The sequence below is a fragment of the Meles meles genome, chromosome 12, assembly GCF_922984935.1.
Source record: "Meles meles chromosome 12, mMelMel3.1 paternal haplotype, whole genome shotgun sequence".
Taxonomy (NCBI): Eukaryota; Metazoa; Chordata; class Mammalia; order Carnivora; family Mustelidae; genus Meles; species Meles meles.
Window position 1 is genome coordinate 4,945,561 of NC_060077.1, and position 25,821 is coordinate 4,971,381.

Genomic DNA, 25,821 nt, shown 5'->3' on the forward strand with positions numbered 1-25,821 from the left:
ACAAATAAAATAAAATAATAAAATACACCCCCGTTTTCCCCTTCTCGTGCTTCCTACAGTCAACCTCCAAGTCTTTCTTTTTTTTTTAAGTAAGCTCTAAACCTAATGCAGGGCTTAAACTCATGACTCCGATCGAGAGTTGTGTGCTCTACCAACTGAGGCAGCCAGGTACCCAACTTCCAAGTCTTTCTTAAATAAAGACAAACATATATATGTATAAACAAATATGTATATATATATATATATATATATATATATATATATATATATATACTGATAGGTAGATAGATTACAGATATAGCTATATAGAAATTTGAATACATATGGGATTATAATTCTGGCCGCTGTTCATATATGTTTTCCCAGGGCAGTCTTCAATTATGCGTGTTGTCCCAGTGTAATTAATTATACCACTTTCTTTCACCCTGAATAAGTGCCCAGTTTGGACAAGAAATCACATGGTCTCACTCATTATAATGTGCATCTAGCAATCACCTTTGCCCGCCCACTCCCCCCCCCCCCCCCCCCCCCCCCCCCCCCGCCAAACTCTAAGGGCCGTCTTTTCGTGTCTATGCAGATAGATCTACTTGTTTATTTTAGCGGCTGCATATAGTATGCATATCCATGACATGATCTGACTCTCCTATTGATGGCGATTTTAGGTTGTTTCCAGTCTTAAAAATAATACTGATGCTGTTGGAGGAGGCATTTTCTGTCTTGCCTTTTCAGCATTTGGTTGCCCTCTTTGGATCAAAGCCTCTGGGTTTTCTTCTCAAGAGTTTACCCTCCCCCCATCCTCAGTGTGGGTGTGGGTGACCCCAGTTGTTTCAACTCCAGGGGTGGGCAGTATCCATGTGGAAAAGTCAGGGATGGGACTCTTGATGGCTCATTTGGGAAACAGATGCTTCTTTCTTCCTAATGCTATTAAACCAGCAGAATTGGAGCCCGGAGCTCCGGATGGCCATTTTGACACACAGCGGAGGCTTTTGCATTAGAATAAAATCCTCAGGGATGGAAATGGGGAGAGTGAATACAGGTAGGCAGATTCCTGATGACTCTGTCTAAGCTGGATCCTGCTGTAACGGAAGCCAAATCCCCTAGAGTTTTCTGTAATGTGAGTCTCTAACACCTCCTCACCTTTTTATTTGTCACCGGCGACTGAAAGATTTCTGACAAAATATAACGATCATAAGCATCCTTCTGTATGTGTGTGTATGTGTGTGTGTGTGCACTCAAGAACACATACATGTGTATATATAGTCAACAATATATGTATATTGTTGAATATATGCATGTATACATTCTTGAGAACAGTACTTATAGGAACAGAGTTTTTTTTATTTAAATTCAATTAGCCCACATCTTTTAAAGAAGAGTTTCAGATGTAGAGTTCAGTAATTCATCACTTGCATATAACACCCAGTGCTCATCACATCACATGCCCTCCTTAATGCCCGTCCCCCAGTTACCCCATGCCCCCATCCATCTCCCCTCCAGCAGCCCTCAGTTTCTTTCCCACAGTTAAGAGTCTCTCATGGTTTGTCTCCTTCTCTGATTTCTTCCCGTTCCGCTTTTCCCTCCCACCCCCTATGATCCTCTGTGCTATTCCTTATGTCCTCATACGAGTGAAACCATATGATAATTGTCTCTCTCTGATGGACTTATTTCACTTAGCATGATACTGCAGGAACATTTTTGTATGATCAGTACCCAAAGTGAAATGACTGCATAAAAGATCTTAATGTATTTGAAACCATGCTCTAAACACGTACAGATATCCACTCCCACCTGCACTGTTCGAAAGCCCCAGTTTCCCCACACCTGGCGGTGGAATCTTAGATGTATGTGACAGTGGGAAAGTGAGCAAGAGACTTGGACAGTCACTTCCCAGAAAGGTGTATCCAAATGGCCAATAAACCTACGAAAAGATGGGAACCTCATTTGGCACTAGGGAAAAGCAAATTAAAACCACAAGGTGTTCCCTGCTAAACACCCACTCAAATAACTAAAAGAAGAAAAGACTGACTTCCAGTTATAAAGTAACTAAGTCACAGGGATGAAAAGTAAAGCAAAGGGAATACAGTTGACAACACCGTCACGATGTTGTATGGAGACAGATGGTGACCACAGTCACCGTGGTGGGCCCTGAGTGATGTACAGAATTGTCAAATCACTGTGTGGTACGTCTTAAAGTAATATAACTAACTGTACTTCATTTAAAAAGGGGGTTACGCCTGGGTGGCTCAGTCGATGACTGAGTGTCCAACTCTTAATCTCAGCTTGGGTCTTGATCTGAGGGTCGTGAGTTCAAGCCCCACGTTGGGCTCTGCGCTGGCATGAAGCCTACTTGGGGGAAAAAAAAAAAAGACAACACCAAGACTTTGAGGATGTGGCGTAGCTGGAAATCAGATATGCTACTGGTGTGAGGGCAAATGGTTGTGGTTACTGTGGATGATGGTACGGTGGTCATCTACTAAGGTTGAATGGATACGCATGCCCTATGGCCAGTGATCCCCCCACGTGCACAGACCTATCAGAAGTCTGCGCATTTTTTCTTTATAGGACGTGTACAAAGGTCAGCATTTTCGTAATAGTTCCATCCCCTTTTACCTCCCCCCAAAACAACACAACCCAAAAGTTTTTCGACAGGTAAATGCATAAACAAATTGTGGTAATTCAGAGAGTAGATACGATACAGCAATGAGAACGGACATCTGACAGTTAACACATGAAAACACAAGTGAATCTCGTAAACGTAATATACAAATGAAGCCAGATCCAAAAGAGTTTCTACTGTATGATTCCATTTCAATGACATCTAAAAAAAGCAGGCAAACCAGGGGCGCCTGGGTGGCTCACTCGGTTAAATGTTGCATTCGGTTCAGGTCATGATCCTGGGGTCCTGGGATCGAGCCCCACTCAGGTTTCCTGTTTAGTGGGGAGTCTGCGTGACCCTCTCCCTTTGCCCCGCCCCTGCTTGTGCTCTCTCGCTCTCTTTAAAATAAATAAAATCTTAAAAAAAACAAAACAAAACAGGCAAATCATACTGATGGTGATCAAAATCAGGATGGTGATTACCACTGGGGAGAAGGGGCTTGTGTCTGGAGACGGGGGTAGCTTCAAGGGGTTTCTGGGGCTTTGGTAATACTCTAACCCTTGACCTTGGTGAAGAAGTTGCATAGATTTTTTTCAGTGTGTAAAATTTCATCAAGCTGTATACTTATATTTGCATACTTTTCTCTATGTGTGTTATACTTTAATTTTAAAGAGTGGGTTTTTTTTTTTTAAAGCACTTGGGTGAGAATAAAATGATTTGGGAAAAAATCTAATAGTGGGAGAAAACTTCACAACACACAGGTGAATGCTAGAAACTCCAAAACCAGTCCTGACACAAGATACTGCAACGATGAGAGGGCAATTTTTCAGGGCTTTGGTTACAAACCCAAAGCGAAACATCTGATATCTCTCTCATTTGCATTGCCAGGAATTTATTCTCTGGACAGACACAGGAATAATGTGAAAAATGGACTTGGAAGCAATGAATGAGAGAAACGCTGGGGAAGGCTGACCACAGTGTATGTATCTGGGGCTTGGTATTGTATTGTGAGGGAAGAGAATTCCGGCCACATTCTGCACTAGACTTGAGAGAGATAGAGATTCTAAAAAAAAAAAAAAAAAATCTTAGGTGCCTGTGTGGCTCAGTGGGTTAAAGCCTCTGCCTTCAGCTCAGGTCATGATCCCATTGGGCTCTCTGCTCAGCGGGGAGCCTCCTTCCCCCTCTCTCTCCCTGCCTCTCTGCCTACTTGTGATCTCTGTCTGTCAAATAAATAAATAAAATCTTTTAAAAAAAGAAATCTCATGAAAAGGTTGATATGAACTCATGGCGAAAGGCTCTAGAAAGAAACATGGGGTTAGATGGGTGGGGATTCTGGAAAATGAAATTTTGAATGAAATGAATCACATGGAAAAGAGTGAATGAATGAATGTGATTGAAATGAAAGGAAGAAGCAAGCAAAGTTCCAATAACAAAGGAAGGGGGCAGCATTTAAGGAAATCTAGTCTTCTATAAAGCACCCATGAGCTAAAATAGTCAAAGAAATGTCACCGAAGATGGCAGAGAGGGCATGTTCCCAGAAGCGAACAGGCTTCTAGAATATTGCCAGAAAACCTACAGGCAAGAATGAGTGGATGCTTTAAAAAAAAATACGTACCAAGAGCAATACATTTCCAATAGGATTTGCATTGTTCAAAGCAAGTAGATGTAATAGGTCCTCTCTTTGGGGAAGATCTTGAAATAATACAGTCAACAAATATTTATGGTCTTCCCCGAGACTGGCACATAATCAATGTGCCACAAATAGTTATTGGATAAATCAGGGAATTCAAAGAGCATGAATGGAGGTCCCTGCGTCAGTGACCCTCTTTGTAGGTAGTGACACAAGACCCATGCGCAGGTATGTGACAGGAGCTAGGACTGCGGAGCCCTGCAGAACTGGTTCCGGAGGAGACCAGGGAAAGAGCCAGGGAAAGCTTCTTGAAGAGAAGATCCTACTTTGTCTTGTTGTAAAAAGCCCTAAATATCAGCCTGCTCTCCATCAGCAATTTTATCAACAAGCAGGAAGATATAGATCAGATCACATCGAAGTACTGCAGCCACCTCTGGTCAGTGCTCGCTGAGACCAGGATACTCTGGTTACCTAAGTTATGAAGATCCTAACAGTAGGAACCGCCTTTATTCCCCATTTTGCTAAAAAGGAAACTGAGCCTTGGAGCAAGAGGCGGTTTGCCCAGAGTCCTGCCGCGGACAAGTAGCAGGGCAGGGCTCATCCCGTGTCAGGCGGACTCCAGGGCCAGCGATACCATCATCCCGTGCTCCGGCTTTGGACAGAGAACTGGATAGATGCCCTTCAAGGTTTCCCGAGGGCTCTGTGGTTCTGGGTGGCATCTCCTCATTTTCAGCATTTCTCGGCTGGAGAACCTGTTGGTCTGGGTTGTTCTGCTTCCTGAACCTACGGAAGGAATTCTTCAGCTTGGGTTCTGTTGGCCTGCCATCTGCCTGTCCGTGAAGACAAAGACGTGTCTAAGTGCTGGGTGACCCTGATCCAATCAGCCGCAAAGGCACGCCAGTGACTTCGCGCTTTCCACACAACTGTACCGTTTCAGCCTTGAACCCCTCGGGCCCTTGTGGCGTCTGTTCATTTTTAAAAATTCATTTGGGGCCAGTAACATGTTTTGTTGTGATCCAGGCTTTGTAAAATGTAGGAATTAGCTGCAATGACATCGCGTGGTCTGTATTAATGAGTTGTAACTGGGTATCAAGTTCATGATCAAAACAAACCCCCCATTTGCCTAAAACTCTGGTGCTGTGTGTCTAGCTGGAAAGAAAGCTCCTTTTTCTTTGTGAAAGCAGAAAAGCCAGGCCTCAGAAAATGTTGATTTATGCCCGAAGAGCCCGCCACACCCTTAAACGACAGGGCGTGAATTGTGGTCTTGTCATTTACAGCTGGAGACATCCTCGTACTCTTCCGCTTCTGGTGTAAAACGTTCCCCGGGCCACTCTGCTATCAATCTTACCCAACGATCTATTTACCTAAAGTACACAATTACAGAAGAGGCTCCATTACAATCCAGGGGAGATGAAAAGAGCATTAAGGAAACTGCAAGTCTGTGGGACTGGATGGTTTAGCGATTGGTCTGAAATGCCACCTTCCCCTGGTGTCCATGAGGCCAGGCTGTCTGGGGCTTTCTCTCTCTCTCTTTTTAAAGATTTTGTTTATTTATTCGTGAAAGAGAGAGAGTGCGCACAAGCAGGCCGAGGCAGAGAGAGAAGCAGGCTCCCCGCTGAGCAGAGAGCCCAATGCGGGACTCGATCCCAGGACCCTGGAAGGTATCGGCTTAATCGACTGAGCCACCCAGGCGCCCCTTTCCTCTTTTTAAACACGTGAAATTGTTACAAGAATCAACAAAGCTCAAAGGAAGCATAGGAAGAGCTAACAGATATTGCTGAAGTGAGGATACAAAGCCCAGACAGGGAGGGAGGAGGAGATGGGGAGAGAGAGAAACAGCTTCCAGAACTTCAGTGAAATAAAAACTGCTTTCTGAGGAGTGGCTGTTTTTTATTCTCCCCGAATTGGGGCTGGCTGCTTCCGGGGGGTGGGGGGTGTCTGACCTCTGACCAGCCTCCCTGCCCCTTCATTAAGGGCCCTACCCTTGTATTACATTCAAGTCCTTTAGGTGCCAGGAGTAGCGATCATCCTTCACAGACAGACAAGGAACAATAGAGTCTGGCTTCCTTTCAAGTCAATTTGCAGTAGGACCATGTTCTAATATCAAAAAGGAAGAAAAAGGACACTTTGTTTTGTGAGTAACCATGAGACGACTGCATTTGATGTGACTTCTGTGGACAGTGGGACGTTCTCCCCCAGGATGCTCCTGTGACTTCTGATGAGCTCAGAACGGCTTCGGCGACAAGAAGATTGTGGCTGTAGAAGCCTGGCCTAGAACTGAATTTGGAGACTTGAGTGTGAAGCCGGGTCCCCGTCCCAGCCAATATTAACAGCCCTGGGCATGGAGCAGAGAGGATGAAATGGGACTTCGGAGCCAGGCCGGCCTGGGTTTGAGTCTCGGCTTCTCTGTCACCTGAGTCACCCTCAGGGACTGAGCGTGGTCTGGACCTGTAAAATGGAGAAGGTAGCGGTTCCCTCACAGGGCTGTCAGAAGGCCTCCAGACAGTGTTTGTAAATCACCTGGCGCATCGTGAACCCTCAGTGGGTGGCGGGATAGCAAGAGGGACCAACAGGGAGGATGGTGTAGACCGAGGAGGTAAGATGCCACGTCACACTCCAAATGAAAGGAGGGAGAGACCACCTTGACGGCATCTTCGAGGTAGCTGTAGGAGAACGGATCTCTCAATCCTTATCCACTTTGAGAATGTAAAAAACAGAATGGAACGGGAGAAAGGCATTTCTGGAGGGATTTCTTCAACAATACCTGCCGGGATGCTTTGAATCCTGACGCCAAAGGGAGGAGGAAGCTTTGTCCTTCACTTCAGACGGGAATAACAGAGAGGCTTTGGTGGGCCTGCTCAGGAGTTTGAAGTGTGATCCCAGCAGCTGGGGGACTGCTGAGCTTGTCCCGGACCCTCTCCTGGCAAATCCAGAGGACAGACGCAGGCTAGTGGGTGCTCCTGGGGCTGGTGCTGGGTTAGGAAGTGGTGTTTGTCTTCGATGCTGTGTCAAGCGGGCGTAAATCCTGGGAACCAGAAGGGACACCCCAGGCAGGAATATTAACCTGGGGTTTTGCCCACTGTGGCCCCCACCAGAAGCCCGGGAAACGCCAAGGTTGGGAGTCTGGGTGGAGTGGACCACTGGTAAACCAGAATCTGCGGGACGTGTGTCTGATAGAAAATGTGTAGAGCGTGGGAATCATTTGGGAGGCTGCAGTAGAGAACTTCCACAGAGGTGCCTATAGGAGAAAAGAGCCAGCTTTAGACCTTTGCTAGGCCCTACAAGAATACAGATCTTTTATGGCGGTACCACTGAGAACTTTCCGGTGCTCCCTATTTTCTCTTCCAGCTGACACAGAAAGCTAAGGGGAGCAGGAGCTCCTATGTGGGTAAGGAAAAGAGCATTGCCCACACTGCCCTCCCTTGCGGCAAGTGGCCTGCGGGAAGCCATCCTAAGCTGTCCTTAACAGGTAGGTGTCCTTTTTTTTTTTTTTTTTTAATATGGATTTTATTTATTTATTTGACAGGGAGAGACACAGTGAGAGAGGGAACACAGGCGGGGGAGTGGGAGAGGGAGAAGCCGGCTTCCCGCTGAGCAGGGAGCCCGATGTGGGGCTCGCTCCCAGGACCCGGGGATCATGACCTGAGCTGAAGGCAGACGCTTAACAACGGAGCCACTCCGGCACCCCGCAGGCAGGTGTCCTTAACAGCACATTCTTCTCCTTGAAGGAAGGTGGAAGTGTTGCTTACTATATTAGTACCGAGAATCAATGCTTGTAATTTGTGAGTCGTGACTGTGTCTTGTGACTTGGAGAGACCGTGAGGCTGGTACCACCCAAGGGCAAGCAAGAAGGGCAGTGGATGCACCATCTTTATGCTGGGGCGGGAGAAAAGCTTCCCCTGCTGAAAATCACTGAGGGTAGTTGGGGAGGCACCAAAAAAAAAAAAAAAAAAAAAAAAAAAAAAATTCTTGTTTTGATTGGATCCCGGGCTTCATTCAATGGACAGGGCTTTTGTAATGCTGGTATTACAAAAGATGGGACGGAGACTTGGTGAGATTTTGGGCAGTGGGCTGGAAAGAAATGAGAGTCCTGTGCAATGTTTTTCGGCTGCTGAGTTCAGGGACTTCTGGGGTGCCTAGAGTATCTTTGAAACCCCCCGAACTTTGACCTTGGCCGTGAGGACAAGCGAGAAGTGAATAGCCTATGAGGTGCCGTCAGTATTCCTTCTCCTTCCCCAAAGCCCCTCCAAGGAGGTGGTTTTCCTTCTTCATGTTCTTCTTTTGAGAGTAGGGACATATTTGCCCTCAACCCACAGCCCCCGTGAATGGTCAGGCTTAACTTTGCAAAGTTAATGCTTAGGGATGGGGACTTTGTAGTCTGACCCACGTTGGGTCCGAATGGCAGAGGGTCCACTAACTAGCTTGGGACTCTGGTCAAGTTATGTATCAGTTTGCTCACCTGCAAAATGGGGTAAGTAGTGCCCAGCTCTTGGCACTGTCGAGTGGTTGGAATTGGATAATTCACTGAAGAACTTGGCATGGCACGTGGGACATAGGAAGTAGTTAATCAACAATATCATTTATTTCTAATATCATCATCACTATACAGTGTACCGCTTACTTAATTTTAAAACGTCATGCCGTTTTTAACCCCATGGAGGATACAAAAGTATACTTGTCCCCAGCACAACCTTGAAAGAATGACGATTCACGAGGAGATAGATTTCTTTCTCAATATGATACCATTTTTCCTTGACCAAAAAAACCCCCCACAGAAACAAAAATACCACCACCAAAACAAAACTGTCATTACACCAAAAAACTGGCATTACACGCAACAGCACTTGGGGGTGGTTGGATGTACTTAAAGCACCAAAATGTGGAATGGTATTCATCATAAGTCAATCTCAGTTATCATTCTGGACGCAGTCTTTTTAAATTATTATTATGTTCAGTTAGCGACTGTATAGTACGTCATTAGTTTTGGATGCAGTGCTCAGTGATTCACTAGTTACATATAACACCCAATGCTCATCACAACACGTGCCCTCCTCCACACTCCTCACCCTGTTATCCCTTCCTCCCGCACCCCTCCCCTTGGAAACCCTCAGATTGTTTCCCGGGGTCCATAGTCTCTCATGGTTCCTCTCCCTCTCTGATTTCTCCCCCCTCAGATTTCCCTCCCTTCCCCTGTGGTCCTCCGTGCTTTTGCTGTGTTCTACATATGAGTGAAACCATCTGGTCATTGTCTTTCTCTGCTTGACTTACTTCCCTTAGCATAATCCCCTCCAATTCCTTCCATGTCAGTGCAAATGGTGGGCGTTCATCCTTTCCGACTGGACCCAGTCTTTAGGGACATTATGTTGAATCTTCACAAGATTGAATCACATTTGAGAAAATGCAGCATCAGAGAGGTGAAGCAGATAGCCCAAGGTCACAGAGCAGGCAAATGGCAGCAGAACCAAGACTTAGAATCCTGGATAATTCATGGCCCCGGTACCAAGGCAATCATGCTAAGACATGAGTTTGTGTGCTAGGCCAAGGAAACTCAAGAACTGCCCTTTGCTGAGATCATTTAAATTGCAGACCTTGGAGCTACAGAAAAGGGGGACAAGGGGGATGATTTGTTGGTTTGAGGCAGGGAGGGAAAAGGTGAGGAGAGCTAGTTAAGGCTGCAGAAGCCTTCAGGCTGCCTACGACAGTTCCCATGGACCCCACAGAGAATGCTCCCCACGTCTGCCATTTTTCCATCCCATTTCCATCCCTATGAGGATGGCAGATTCATAGCTCACATTCCTTGGTACCTATCAACAAGCTTGGCTTCCTGAGTTTTGAAAGGCCTCTTTTAAAAGGTCTAAAAATATCAAAGAAGCAGTATGATTCGCAGAGGATGGGATCAACTAATAAGCCATAACAACACAGGCAAGTCATGCGCTAATTGCCTTTTGGGCATTTTCTTCAAGGGCTCTCGGAAATGCAGCATTTTTGTCCTGTTACTCTTCTGGCTGCCTTTTTCTGAATGCATCAAAATGATCAGCATGAGAGTCATCGTCTTTGGAAATGTCAGTATTTAAATGTTTTAATACTTGATATTTGGGAGCCCATGGCTTTGATCCTCAAGTGGGAATATGAAAAGATAGCATTTAAGGAGCACTTACTACAGGGGAAAGGGGCTTACTCATAGCCAGGGGCTTTTCTGGGCATCATCCGTTGATGTTCCCAACAACCCTGCAGAACAGGGACTGTTACAATCTCCATACGCGAGACAAGGAAACTGAGGCCCCAGAGCACAACTTGTCCAAGGTCACACACCTAGCAAGTCCCAGAATGGTGTCCATATTTATGGCGCACTCAGCACATGCTGCAGATGACCTTGAGTAAAACATTTGTGGCCCTGGTCCGGATGGATTTATAGTTACCTGCGGGATGTCCCTGGTACCCGGGATTATCCTTGATCCTGAGAACAGGCGCTAAAGAAAAGTGAACTTCTACCCATTGCCAGGCACCGCACTAGTCTCTGGGGATAGAATTGTGAGCAAGGCACGGTCCTTTCCCTCAAAAAGCTCCAAGTTTAGGGGTAGGGTTGAACAAATCAACAGGCAATTACGATGCAGAGTATTTTTTTTTTTTTTGGCAGAAAATAAAAAATTCAGTGGGTCAGAGCTTGGATTCAGACTGAGTCCATTTAACTAGATATTTGCCCAAATTATTCAACCCAATTAAGCTGCTTACGCTTATTAACATCTTAGCCACATACACCCTAGAACCTCATTGCTCATTAGCTGGGCCTGTCTTCCATTCTGTTTTATCTAGCAGGTCTTGGCAGCATACTGACCCGGGATCAAAATATGCCTTTCTTAGAAATGCGGCTTTAATTAGAAGTGACTTCTAAATCTTCACTGAAATGAGCATTATTCAGAAAGATGAGTCTAAGCCACATCCAGGGTTCCCCCACTCCATCCTTAGCTGTGTTTCTCTTCCAGAAAAGCTCACTGGCATATTTTAGCAGGAGCTCAAGAAAATGCAAATGTCCTTGTCCGTGGTCACAGGCGCCGTCACATTCTTGTTTGCATTGCCTCCAGCTAAAACTGGCACTTTTCCTTTTTCCTGCCAGATACTCGAGAATATACGCTTTAAAAATCAAACCGACAGGCGCCCCTTTCGAGAGCTGTTTGTCTGCTTACTGCCCATTGTTACTGCAGTCGACAGGCTTATCTTAAGGGCACAGGGTCTGGCTAGTGAATCGGTCCTGGGTTCAAATCCTGACTCCACATTCTACTTTCTGGGCGTCTCAGGGGAAGTTATCTTTCTATACCTCAGTTCCTTTATCTCTGCAAATAGGGGTAATAAATGCACCTGCCCGTGGCATGGGTGTTTTTTTTTTTTTTAAAGGTTTTATTTTATTTATTTGACAGAGAGAGAGATCACAAGTAGGCAGAGAGGCAGGCAGAGAGAGAGGAGGAAGCAGGCTTCCTGTGGAGCAGAGAGCCTGATGCGGGGCTCGATCCCAGGACCCTGAGATCATGACCTGAGCCGAAGGCAGCGGCTTAACCCACTGAGCCACCCAGGCGCCCCGCATGGGTGTTTTTTTAACAGTGTATGCAAAGCGCCTGACGCACCACATACTCAGCAAGTGATGGCCATCATTTACTCTCCAGAGTCTCATGGCAGGGTGGGAACCCCAAAACTGTGAGGTTCGATTTCCTGCTTCTGCAGATAAACATGGAGAAGCCAAGGAGGTTAAATGATTTGACCAGGTAGTGGGAGAGCTGGGATTGGAAGCTGGCCACACCTCTCCCACCACTGTCCAGAGCTCTAGACACATCTTGCCATGGAAACCCAGAGGAACAGGGCAGGGGACGTTTCGGTAGGAGGAAGAAGACAGAGAACATGACATATTCAAAAACTACCTTGGCTTCCTAGTCGGAGCCAAGTAATGAGAGAGGAGGCAGGCAGAGTTGGCAGGGACCCGGTCCTGCAGAGCCTTTGAAACCTCGTTAAAGACATTCATCTTCATTTTGAGGGCAACGGAGGGCCATTTAATTGTTCTATTCAGAGGAATGACCATATCCTACTTGCACTGAAAGAGAATGGGTTGGAAGCAGGTCAGATTGAAGGTAATGAGGGCAGTCAGGGGCCGGTGGAATAGTCCAGGCTACAGACAGTGGTAGCCTGGACCAGACAGTGACCTTGGGGAAGGAGCCAGAGTCCTGCAGAACACCCGCCCTGACGCAGCTGGCTGGACCTAAGGGCTGATGGGGAAGGAGGGGTCCAAGAGGAAGTTTGGGTTTCTGCCTGAACAGTTGGGTACACAGTGGCATCATTTATTACAATGGGAAGTGTCTCATCATCAGAGAAGCATTCAACTTGGGTCAAGGTGTTGAGGACACTCGTAGTCCCTCCCTGTCATGGTTCTCTACTGGAGATGATCTTGCCCTCGAGAGGACACCCGGCAAGATCTGAACACAGGTTTCTGGGGCATTAGTCCCCGTCTTTTCCACCACTGAACTACAGCCCACCATGGACTCTTTGAAGCCCTGTCAACACTGAACCCATCCCAGAAACCATCCCAGCAGTATAATCTTCTCACTTTGTGAAACCCAGAAACCCCGAGGCATTTCCAGGCTTGCAAGCTGGTTGCCAGACATGGCTAATTTTCGAGTTATTAAATGAAACTACCGATTGCATAAATTCCAATTTAGGCAGAAAGGCATTCGATCAAAATTGAGTCCTGCAAGACATTTTCTCAGGAGAGTTTGAACACAGGAATTTAGAAAGGAAAAACGCCACCATCTTGTGATCGAAGGTATCCCATTACCGACCATCATGATTTTGAATTTAGCTGTCAGAAAGATCTCCGAGAAAAATATGGTGGTTTATTTAGTCTAATAAAGGTTTAACTGGCTTCTGTCAGATTTTCTCTAAGTGCTTACTTGCCACCGAACCCCGCACGGATACAGCAGCTTCTGAATTTCACAGCTCACGGCTGAGTATTTGGAGGCTGTGGGATTACTGAAAGGGTGTTGAGGACAGGGCTCATTCCATAGTTGTGCAAAGCCTTGTATATAACCTGAGCTTCTTTAAGCTCCCCTCCCCCACAGATGTGTGCCAAGATGCTACACATCACACATTGCACTGTCTCTGCTCTCTCTCTTCCTGTTATCCCTCTACATATTTTTCAGAGTTTCCAGAAGGGTGTCCCATGTGATTGTCTTTTTTCACTTCTATATCCCCAACACCTAGCACCGTGGTTGTCATATACAAATATTCCTTGAAGGACTGAATGATTCCATTGAGGGCTTCTACCTTTCCCCCGGCCCCAGAGCCCCACAGTCACTGGGTTGCTTGGGACACCCAGTATCTGAGCTTTTGGAAAATCATTTGTGATTCACAATCACTGCTGATTACTCCATCCAATACCTGTTTCTCATACTTTCGTTTCTCCTTTGCTCTTGCTTTCCACACTCACGCTAGACACACTGCGTTCTTGCAGTAGGAAAAGGCAGGCAACACTATTCTGGCAAATGAAACATAAGAGGAAATAGGAAAGTTTCTGGAAGGCCTTTGTTTGCCTCACGAAAGGGACAAACATAGCTCACACTATCCTTCTCCTCTTTGTGCTGGGATAGGAATGTGATGCCTGGAGCTGGGGCAGCGATTCTATGACCATGAGGGGAAAAGCTTCTGAACCAATACTAGCAGGCATTCACCTCCAGATTTCTGATATGAGGAAAATAAATTCATATTTGTTTATGTCACTGCTTTTTAAAATGATCCCAACTGATACACAGTTTTCCTTTTTTTTTTTATTTCCTTCTGGGTCTTCATGGGATTCAAACATGAATGATGGGACTGGGCCAAGAATTAAACCCAAGAAACTCAAATTATGATAGGGGCACACCCCCCCCCCCTTTCTACAACTTTAACTGAGTCAAACGTTTCTGCCACCAGAATGACCCTTCTCCTTCAGTTAACAGCACCCCACCCTTCATGCATATCTACTCTCAGGCCAGTTCTAAAAAATAACCCTTGACCCCTTCTTCCCTTCCCCCCTTAAGCTGGGACTTAGCCTCGCTAATGATGGGCCCCATCATTAATGATGGGTGTGACTTTGCAGTTAACACACAGCCTCCTCCAGACTTCATATCTGGGCTGACACGTCTCCAAAGCGGTGACAGAGACACTCCTGTCTGGTCCGAGAACAAGGAGCACTGCTAATAACTACTGCCGTCACTTACTGGCCAGTGGGCCGGGGGTGTGTGTGTGTGAGGCAGGGTTAACTGTGTCCCGATATTATGCTCAGTATCTCACATGTGCCATTTTATTGAATCTTTCCAAACATCGATGCAGTCGATTCGATTATAATTGGACCCACTTCACAGAACCACCTACTAGAGACTGTCAAAGAGGGGATTTGAACCCCCCCTTTCCATGACCTCAAAGGCAGGGCTCCTCCCTACTCACGAACTTTATATCACATCCATTAGGTTCTTTGATGTGTTTCTTCTACCTCCCCCCACCTGCAAACACCCCCCTCCCCCACTATGCAGAGCAGCTGCCTCTTTGGGGACATGCACCTTCCCAGCAATTTATCATGGAGGGGAGCTCACTGTCACAGGGACCTGCAATTAGACACAGCAAGATTCACAAAAGCAGGCATTACCAGTCCGAAGCAGCAGGGCAGAAAGAAAACAACAAAACAAAGCAACTTGAATTCTGCAATTGTCTCGGGCAGTTAACAACGGAGCCAGAAGAATCCCTTGGAGAAAGAGAAAGACTGGTTGCTATTTCCCTCGCCTAAGTCATGAGTCGTATAAAAAATGAAGGTGCAGCTGGCCGCATTTTTCAGAATTGAATCTTGAGCGGTCCGGGGAGCTTTTATTCTCCCCCGCCACCCCAGCATAATCAGTGATTCAGGGCAGGGGGCGTGGCCTCTGTGATTAGAGGCCAGGGAAATCACCCAGAGCTGAGACTTGCCGCTTAACCTCTGCAGGCCACAATTTCTCCTGTCTGGACAAGGAGGAAAATCATATCATGTTTGTGCGGCTAGGAACGTCTTCTGCTGAGAGCCCAGGTTTCTCTTGTTGGAGGATCTCTTTCTGAAATATCTTCATTCTCCTTTTTGATTCCAGGCAGCCCAACTGGCGGTACACTGGGCTGGACCCCTGAGACCTTCTCTGGGCAGTTCTGTTCTCATCAAGGGGTTGGGTGGGGGGGCTGATGAGCGGGACAGGGGTGGAGGCTGGAGAGCTGGGGAGAGGGGCAGAGATGCTCAGGCCAGTCTCCTCTATACCTGTGATTCTGCTTAATTTGCCCCTTCTCCCTTCTCGACAGAGAACTAGACCCTGGACCTCTTTCAGCCTCAGTCTACCCAAGTGCTAAAGGGGGTTAATAAGAACACCTCTGTCACAGAGCTGCCAGAGGATTAAACAAAGCCAAAATGGCTCATAGTTCACAGTATTTACTCTGTGCCAGGCTCTGTTCTGAGAGCTTTACCCATATCAGCTCATCTAATCCCCAGACACCCTGCGACAGGGGAGTACTTTTAGCTGTTTCATCTATTCTAGGATACACATTTTCTTTCCACATTTAGCATCTCTCAAACTGGGGCATATCTCATAATTGAAAGTAGGTTATAGTTCAATCAGTGGAGTTTTCTTTCTTAGTGGCACGAAAAGATGATAACGCATCTTGAAATGGAAGATGTCTTAAGTTGGATAAAAATGCGATACGCCCATTTCACAGATGTGCAAACTGAGGCTCAGGGACCTCATTTATTTGCTCAAGGCCACAAGTGGCAAAGTTGGGCTTGGAACTCACGTTGTTTGCTGAAGAATCTTCTCTTTAGGTCGCTAAGCTAGGATATGAACAGAGCGCCGAGTAGGAATTCCGGCAGTGTCAGGATCTGCCCAAATTAGGGATCATACTTTTCTCTCTGGGTGTTTAATGACAGCGTGGTAGAAATGTAAGGCACCAAGAGACAGAGCTTGTCTAAAGGATTCCACAGCTGTAGAGTTTTTGCCAAATGCCATTTCTGCATTTCCATTCTAGAACATGGAGGGGGGTGTCTGCCAAGTGCCTCTCTTTTTTTTTTAGCCCCTTTCAAGGAAGAGAATGTATCCCTGGTAATCTGCACACATGCCAGGCGCTATGCTCACTCTGCTGGCTTCCCTTCCCATTCCCTTCCCGATGGCTAATCCCATTAGTCTTCTCTCTGCTTCCTTGGGAAACAAAGGGAAAAGAACTCCCTCAAAGATTAGGGAGCCCAACGTGGGGGTGAGGGGAACTACAAGGTTTGCTCGACAAAAGACATTCCAGCAGAGGATTTGCATCTCATATTTGTGGTTTTCAGAACTACAGGAAGACAGTGCAAGGCAGGGTGCCATTATAATATTAGGACGGAGCACCTTCCTTCCTGTAAGAAGGAAAATGCCTAGCTTCAGAGGGCTTCAGGACCCTTTGGGGAGGGATTCCCCCTTGTCATTGCACTAGAGCATGGTGGACCCATAGTTGGTGGGATTCCATGCAGCCCAATGTGGCCTCACCCTTCTCCTCTGAGAAACCAGCTCCTTCCTCAATCACTCCTCAGCGGACACTCACTTGGCTGCATGGCCAAGTGAGGGGACCCTCTATGTGCCCCCCACTGTGCCTCCCTTCCCCAATAAACCTGAAGGCGATCTGAAGCCAGTGACTGGCCGGTGACCTTCCTTTTCTATCCCCCTGTGGTGCAGGCTAACCTCTCACTGACTGCTTTATTAGCATGTGGATACAGGGAGCGCTGGAACCCTGGAGACAGACAGATCCAAGTTCAAGTCCATTCCCTGCTGCCAGTGTCCTTGGATAAGGGATCTGCCGGCCTTCATGTTGCCATCTATCTTGTGAGGAGGTTAGCAGCTCAACTTGAAGTGTTGCAGATGATTCTGGAAGATCTAGCTCAGAATCCAGCAGATGGTAAATACTTGGGCTGTGCCCCCTGTTACCATTGGCGTTGACATCTCTGCAGTCATTACTGGTTTGACCTGGTTTGACACCAGAAGTGGATCCTAATTTGTACACATTTCTTTGTGGCTCGTCTCTTGCTAGTCAGCCTCGTTTAGGTTAACCAGTGCTTTACAGTAGCTCTAAAAAGTTGCAATTTCTAAAAGCATGATAATTCAGATGTGAGCCAGTGACTCCCTAGGGTTTTATGATTTCCTAGAAAGTGGGGCAAGGGCAGCGGGATTTCAATGAACCTTTTTTGTCTGAAGTCTTAGTTTATTCAACAGTTCCCTGGAAACCTCCTTCCCTTTTCTTGACCTTCTGAGTTCCACCAATCCTTTTCCCAGGAAAGACATGGCCATTCCAACCTCTGTACCTTCCTCTACTTTTCTTCATCTCTCTATCCCAAGAGGGAACACTCTATTCCATTTCCTTGGGTACATGAATTCTTCAGATCTCTCTCTCCCCTCTCTCTCTCTCTCTCTCTCTCTCTCACGAGTTAGCTATCTTTCTCTGAGTTCTCACAATACCCAACGCCGCCTTTCACTCTGCATTATCATTATCTATTTCTTATCCTTCACCTCCCAAACATAACACACTATAGATCATGAAATTTTTAAAATCAAGCCCCATTTGTTACAAGAGCAAGTGTTTAGCACATAATAGGGGTTCCATAAATGTTTGCTGAATGGATGAAACAACAATGTAACTGAATTCTAGGGAGTGTTTGCTATGTATCAAGAGAAGGCACAATGAGGTTTCCCCATCTGACAGGTGGTAACACAGAAGCAGAGACATTCTGAAGATGGCCCAAGGTCACAGGGCTGCTAAGGGGCAGATCCAGGGTTCAGACCCAGGCTGTTTGGGTCCACCGCCCATGCTCTCACACCCGCCCCTGCTTCCAAAAAGCCCACGTCGCTCCTCATTCTCTTCCCCCACTGGTAAGGAAGCTCAGTCCCTGAGGGGACTGCTTCAGATGGAACTCACTTCTGTGCATCGTTTTGAGATGAAAGGAGATAACAGGAAGATTTCATCTTGCAGAGTGAGCTCTCTAAGAGAGCTGGAAAATGAGGGATGGGTACAGATGTGTTAATTCTTGGGAGGGAGAAGCTCAGAAACACCTTGGACTACCTGGGAACTAAGGGTGATTTTTAAGCTCTCCTTTGTGCGCCGACTTCTCCCCAGGCCCTCCTTTCTGGGGCAGGACTCTGAGCCATAGATACACCACAGTGAACCGGGGTTGCCCTCCTTCCCACTGTTCCCCTACCTTGGCCAGTCAGTGGGAACATACAGTGTGTGGATACAATAACAAAGACACACTTAACCAAGACAGAACTGTCCAGTTATGATCATTTGAAAACAGAAACACTTGACTGTGGTCACTGAGTACCTGTTTTTTTTTTTTTTAATCAACAAAAGTATTTTATGTCACATACATACACTATCAAGTGTTAGCATCCTGCTAACGAACTTCCATAGCTTCCTTAGTCCTAACACTGTTTCTGCCTAGTTGATGTTCCTGGTCTCACTTTGTAGACACAAGGAAATAAAGGCTCAGGGACGCTAAGCAGCCTGTCTTATCTCAGTAGCTGGTGAGTAGAAAATTCAGGCTTCACAACCGAGAAAGTTTGACTGTGCAGTCTTTCCATAAGAGAGAGGGCGTGCCTGTACCTTGAGCCCAGTGGATCTCTGAAAATAATTTCTGCAATGGCAAACCTACAATTCATCTTAATTTTTTTTTGATGTTCTACCGTGTCACTGCCGATTTATTCTATCATTTTGGAATTACTGGCTAATAGGATGGCCCGGCTCAGTGTTCTGCCTGGCATTTTCATTCTTTACGAGAAACCAACCATTGATAGCAACAGGGATGTGTCTCGACAATTTAATTACACCATGACTCCTCTCTTCCTCTGTCCCTTGTTGGCCTGAAGGCTAATTCCTATTTCACTTGGTCTTGAAAACATGATTGGTTTCGGCAGCGTGGGAAGACCTACCTGTGTTAGATGTTCTGAGGCATAAAAGGGCCAGAGGGCCCCGGTGTTGGGGGCACTCTGCGTCTTCTTGGTGGCTGGTATCTTGGTCATCTTGGAAATCCCTCAGGCATAGCCTGGGCCCCTCAAAGCTTTTGTTTTTTCTTTTTCCAGAATCTTCTACTTCAGCAGCCACTGGTATGAGAGGCTCCAGCAATTTCCTCCTGATTCCTAAAGCCAATTACACAGATTCCAAAGAGGCTTCTGACCCAGGAGTAAGGAAAGCAAGTCATCTGGGTTCCCCACAAACACGATAAGGAAGTCCAGAGGGGATGGAATCAGGCAAGTCCGGAATTACTCAAGTTTTTAGAAAGTTACAGGCTTTCAGGAGCTTTCCCCTCTTTGGAAGGAGATTATCTTTCCTACAGACAAAAATAAAATACGAACCAAAAAACAAAACCAAAAAACACTCCACTGACAAAATCTGAAGGGGGCCCACAGAGGGGCCACCAGACCCCTACCCTAAGGTGGCCCAGGCGTGAGGCTCAGGTTTGCACTGCTAGTTAGAGAAAGCCGCTAACTGCCAGGCAGGGGCCAACTCAGTTGCCTGGCAACGAGACGCGGTTCAGGGCTTCCTCATTGGCTGGGATTGGTGGGGGCGGAGTCCCGAACTCTTCTGAGCCCCTGGGGTGGCGGCTGGCTGCTAACCAGGGAGCCACATTCTCCAAACTCAGCTTTCTCCTCTTAGACCTGAGGACCTTGACCTCTTCTGTCTGCCAAACTACAAGCAACTCCTTCCTTCCAAACTCTGCTCTGTACTGCCACTAACCCAGTAGTGATTTCTTGTGCCTTAGTTTGGGTAGCTAAATATTTGCCTTCAGCCCCATAATTACTTTAACTTGAGATGCACAGTTCTCTCCTCTTTCCACCTGACAAACTCCTATGCATACTTCAAAGCCTCCCATACATGTATATTTCTAGTGAGTATTTAGAATGTGTTAGACATTGCTCTGAGTATTTTACATGTATTGATTCACTCCCCACAGCACATCTTTAAGGAAAGTATTCTATTAACCTATTTAACAGACTAGGAAACTGAGGCACAGAGAAATTGAATGACATGCTTCCAGTCACTCAGAAAGCTCCTGGGTTGAGATTCAAAACCAGAACCATTTGGGGTACTCAGGTAGCACATTCGATTGAGCACTAGACTCTTGATTTTGGCTCAGGTTGTGATCTTGGGGTGGTGGGATCAAGTCCCATGTGAAGCCCTAAACATTCTGTGCTTACCCCTCAGTGGGGAGACTGCGTGAGAGTCTCTCTCTCCCTCTGCGTCTGCCCTTTCCCCCTGTGCTGACTCTCTCTTTCCAAAATAAATAAATCTTAAAAAAAAAAAAGAAAAAGCCAGACCTGTTTGAGGCTAAAACCCAAGTTTTTTTCCTTTTAAGATTTTATTGATTTATTTGAGAGAGAGACACAGCAAGAGAAGAGGGCACACAAGCAGGGGGAGTGGGAGAGGGAGAAGCAGGCTTCCCGGGAAGCAGGGAGCCGGATGCGGGGCTTGATCCCAGGACGCTGGGATCATGACCTGAGCTGAAGGCAGACGCTTAATGACTGAGCCACCCAGGCACCCCTAAAACCCAAGTTCTTAGTCATTTAGCTGCATAACCCAGGATAAGATGCCTAAGTCTTCTGAGCCCTGGCTTCCATATCTTTAAAATGGGAAAATAACTTTTCCACAGGTTGTCAAGGATTAAAACAGATAATATATGTAAAAGGCTGAGCACACAAGGAATCCTTGTGGCAACTATTATTTCTTCACATCCCATCCCCAGAAAGAATTACTCATTTTTACATGCAGTGTTCATTTCACAGCTGATATTAATACTAATATTTATTGATCACTCGTGCTGTAACAGGTGCTCTACTAAGCACTTTCCATACATTAATTTATTTAAGTCTTCCAATAACCCTATGGGGTATGTTCTCAGCCTGCAGAAGATTTATCGCTCATGTTCTGATTTGCATCCTTTTATCCTTGGCATTATTTCACACGAAATCAATCTGATTCATGTTTTATCTGCAAACCTTGAGCTGCTGATGGTTATGATGTCATCATGGCCGTGCAATGACCTCAGTTTCTCTTTAGAAGGCATCTGCTGGAAGGTGACCGTCCATAGAGTACAAAATGCTCTGCCACACAGCTCCAGATGCTGATGCTTGGAAGTCATAATTTTTTCACCATCGTCTGAAGACCGAGTCTGACCTTCCCTTCCACAGGAAGTTTTGCTCCTCTCGCTTCCTTTGTGGGCAGCATTAAGAGATCAGAAAGCACTTTCAGAAAGATGCAGATAAGCCGAGCGGTGTTCTGTAGATGGGGCTGGGGATGAGTTGGGATGAGAAGCAAGATGGGGCGGAAAAATGTTTAGCTCTGAACAGAAAGACAAAGGGCTATCTTCATACAGCTTTGAGAGGCAGGCTTGGTGAAGAAGGACTCATCTAGCTCTGTATGCATCCAGAGAACAGGAAGAGGGTTTAGGCTCAATATAAGGAAATGCACAGCAGATTACCCTTTAAAAGGCATAAGCTCCAGGCACCTCGATGGCTCAGTCAGTTGAGTCATGAGATCCACGATCTCTGGGTCATAGGATTGAGCCCTTCATCAGGTTCTGTGCTCAGGGCGGAGACTGCTCCAGATTCTCTCTCCCTCTGCCCCTCCCCTGGCTCGCTTGCTCTATCTAAAATAAATAGATAAAATTTTATAAATACGTAAATAAAAGACATAAGTTCTGGGGCCAGACGTACTTGGCCTCTGAGCAGCCTCAGTGATAATCTTCTAGGACTATGAAGAAAACCAAACGGAAAATCCATGTGAAGAACCAGGCCTAGTGAAAAGGAAGTGCTCAGTAAATCTTTTCTTTTGTTGTTCTACCCACCTGTAAGAGCCATGTAACATCTGCAAGTAGAAAAGGCTCTGGAATTGCAAAGACATGTGTTCAGATCTTGGCTCTGCCATTTGTTGGCCAAGGGATTTTACCTCTCCGAGTCTCAGTTTCACCACACATGTAAGCAGTGATGGTTATGGCTCACCTTATACAGGTTATACACTTATACTAAGTGAAATAATTTGCAGAGCCTCCTACCCAGTAAGGGCTCGAGGCATGCTATTTCCCTTTTCTGTTTAGGAAGGGGTATGTTCCATAGGGAGAGAATGAGCTCCCCAGCACTAGAGGTATTCAACCAAATAAGGTCACATTCTGTGGTACTGGGGGTTAAAACTTTAACATATGAATTTGAGGTGGAGGGGGGCACAAATCGACTCATACCACTGAGTTACCTCCCCTCAATAGCTCACACAGTGTTGGACAGACGTTGCTTTGTTTCCCTCAAATATTTAAAATGTTCCTATCCTCTCTTGCGAATTTTCTGTGGCACCCTGGGGTGCCGTGGTGCCTAGTTTGGGAACCGTAAGGCCATAAGCCCGTGTTTTCTTTTGAGCTGAGCAGCCTGGATGTGCGAGAAGTTAACACACACAGGGGTAGATGGAAATAATGATGAGCAGGAGTTTGTGGTTAATGCCTTACCTGCTGGCCTCTCGGGTGGGACATCTCTGGAGTGTGCTCTGTATTCCCCCAGAGGTCTCCTTCAGGACTGACGTGCTGGTAGCAACTGCCTGTTCACGGAGGACCCAGCACTGACTTCTTTTTCCCTGTGTCACTTCCCCACCCCCTTGAGGTCTGCTTGGATGCCCCCCCCCCCCCCACAAAGAAAACCCTTCTATCCAGACTCTTGGTCTGGGTCTACTTCTGAGGAACCTGACGTAGGTCAATGTTGACTGGAATAACCAGGGAGGTCAGGCCCTCTCCCTCATCTACACGGGGCCGTGGACTTGCCACCTTCTTTGACCAAATGGTCCCAAATCACTGTCTTGCTGTTGTTCTCATCCGTATCCCAGTGAGTTTCTTTATATATTCTCCACATCCCTGACGTACCGAGAGGCCAACATGTTTTCAGATATGCAAATGCATCTCCCAACAGTGAAATATTTGACAACTAAGATATGAAGTGATTGTTTAATTCTTAAGTCCCGGTTGATTTATGCAAAATACGAATTGAAAGACGTGGAGCGACAGGCACTCTCTCCTCCCAATTTGCCAAAAAGAAAGGCATCTGAAGGGATTAAAAATAGATGTATCAAGTAGAAGAAAAATTGTGGAGTGTCGGACGCCAGCTGGGGTCGTTGAAGTGAAATCTCAGAATCTGCTAAACACTCGAATTTTGGCGACGAGTACATATGTTTGGCATTAAAAACCTATTGGAAAAGTCATCGTTTTCTGAATATCTTTAATATACTTTTCTGTGTTGCAGCTAGCACCCGGAGAACTCCTTCTGGGCGTTTCTACGGAAATGCCAGCACCGGATTTACAAATGATGGGGTCCAAGGCAAAAGGAAAACTTGGGGGGTCCCTTGACACCTGGTAGCTGGCAGTCTATCAATGAACTGCTGCCAGGAGGAAATACCACTGGCTAATGTGTATTCACACCCCCTCCGACGACACCTGTACCTTGTGAGATTAAAGAAGAGTTCCTACTTGCTACATGGACCCTTGGGAGGTCTGTGATCCCGGAACCCATTTCTGCCTTACCCTCCAAGCTGCACCCCAAGAAGGATGGATCTTTGTAAATGAGGAGGAGAAAATGCAATGTTTAAGATCCTCTCCCTCCTCTTTTTTTTTTTTTTTTGCTTTGGTGTACCAGGCGCAGTCGTGGGGGAAGTAGTGTGGCTTCAGGAATATTCTTAGTGAATTCCCCCGCACTGGATTCTAGGATGCGGCCCAAGCTTCCGCCATGAATAATGCTCCCCATTTGGCCGTGCTTCATCTCACAGCATCCTGAGCTGGGGGAACAGGTTGGAATTATGGAATTGTTAGTCCCATTTTACAAATGGTCAAAATCGAAGCTCGTGGGATCGAGCACGTTGTTAGCGGTGGAGATTGCCTGAGAGTAACCCAGGTTTGATGATGGACTCAGCGGTTGACTTCAGCACTCTGTCACACAGACTGGGCGCTCTTTCATTTGAAGGGTGTGTGTGTATGGGTGGGGGGGGGGGCACGAGCGCATGCGCGGTTCAGCAGAGCTACCTGGGGTCGTATCCTCAAGCCCTGCAGAGACAACTGGGATTTCCAAGCCGTCTGGAAAACTTACTCGCTAGCCTTGGGGGCCAGCCTTGTTTTATCCACAGAAGACTTCTCCAACCCCCATCCCGGGCAAGAAAACACTCCCCAGCCAGGTATTCCCATGGATTTTCAAGTCGCCCTCAATTTGCTGTTCAGTATGTCCTTCCTACCTATATGGATAGAACTGTGTCCCCCTCAAAAGATATGTTCAGGTTCTAAACCTCAGTGCCTGTAAATGTGATCTTATTTGGAATAAGAGTCTTTACAGATATAATCAAGGTATGGTGAGGTTCTGCTGGTTTAGGATGGGTCCTAATCCCATGGCTGGTGTCCTTAGAAGTGGAAAGAAATTTGAACGTAGAGACAGAAGACACGCAAGGCAAATGCCATGTGACAACGAAGGCAGAGACTGCGGGGGTGCCTCTGCATCCAAGGAACACCCTGGATTACCAGCAACAACCAGAAGCTAGGAGAGAGGCAAGGAAGGGCCCTCCCCTCGTGCCTTTGGAGGAACCATGTTCCTTGTCACTGCCTTGATTCTGGACTTTAGCTCCAGAACTTCGAGAGAATCCATTTCTGTTGTTTTAATCCGCTCATTTTGTGATAATCTGTTCCAGTGGCCCCACAAAACAAGTACATCACGCATCTTCCTTTGGTTTCACTTCCCTCTGCACCCCAATTTCTTTATGCCCTCAAAATGTGACTTTCCGAGGCCTGGGGATAGCAGGATGGCTCTGAGGGCTTAGGATAATAGAAGGAGGCTCTGCACGGCTCTGTAGAGGTAGTGACTTAAAATATAATATTAGGCATCACTGAATTTTCAATTAAATAAAAAGAAAATTCCCAGATGATTCTAACACACAGGTACGGGGTAGGAACCCCTGCCACACATCCTGTTTGTAAGCTGCTGTTTTACATAAGATGTAAACATTCATTTACGCCAAATGGAACTGAGTTTAAATCCTGATTTTTAATCCTGTATGTCAGCTGGGTGACCCTGGGCAAGTTTCTTAACTTACATAAGCTTCAATTTCCTTATAATAAAGGATAAAAACCAAATCCCAGAACTTATAGGGCCATTAGCAGGTTAAATGACATAATTATCTATCTCTTTGCCTATATTTTTATGTCATCAACATATACTAGATTCAAAACATATGTTAATACATATGCTAGGTAAGAAATGTAACACATAATAGGTACAAAATAAATTCTGGCTAACATAATTAGCTTTTTGTCTTGGAAAACTTTCTTCTTCCCTCCCTCCTTCCCCTCCTCTCTTTTACTTCCCTCTCTCCCCTCACCTTCCCTTCTTTCTTCCTTCTCCTTAGAATCCACTGATGGATAAAGGGCTAGTATCCAAGATCTATTAAGAACTTATCAAACTCAATACCAAAAAAACCAAATAATCCAGTCAAGAAATGGGCAGAAGACATGAACAGACATTTCTCCAAAGAAGACATACAT

General features: G+C 46.2%; 1 protein-coding gene across 1 annotated transcript in view; it reads right to left on the minus strand.

Moving 5' to 3' along the window:
- CCDC60 (coiled-coil domain containing 60) overlaps positions 1-19,291 on the minus strand; it is a 163,161-nt gene extending 143,870 nt beyond the window's left edge. Inside the window, exon 1 of the mRNA XM_046026024.1 lies at positions 19,202-19,291. Within this exon, the coding sequence (XP_045881980.1) occupies positions 19,202-19,291 (90 nt within the window). The remainder of the gene's footprint in view (positions 1-19,201) is intronic.
- Positions 19,292-25,821: the final 6,530 nt, after the last annotated feature.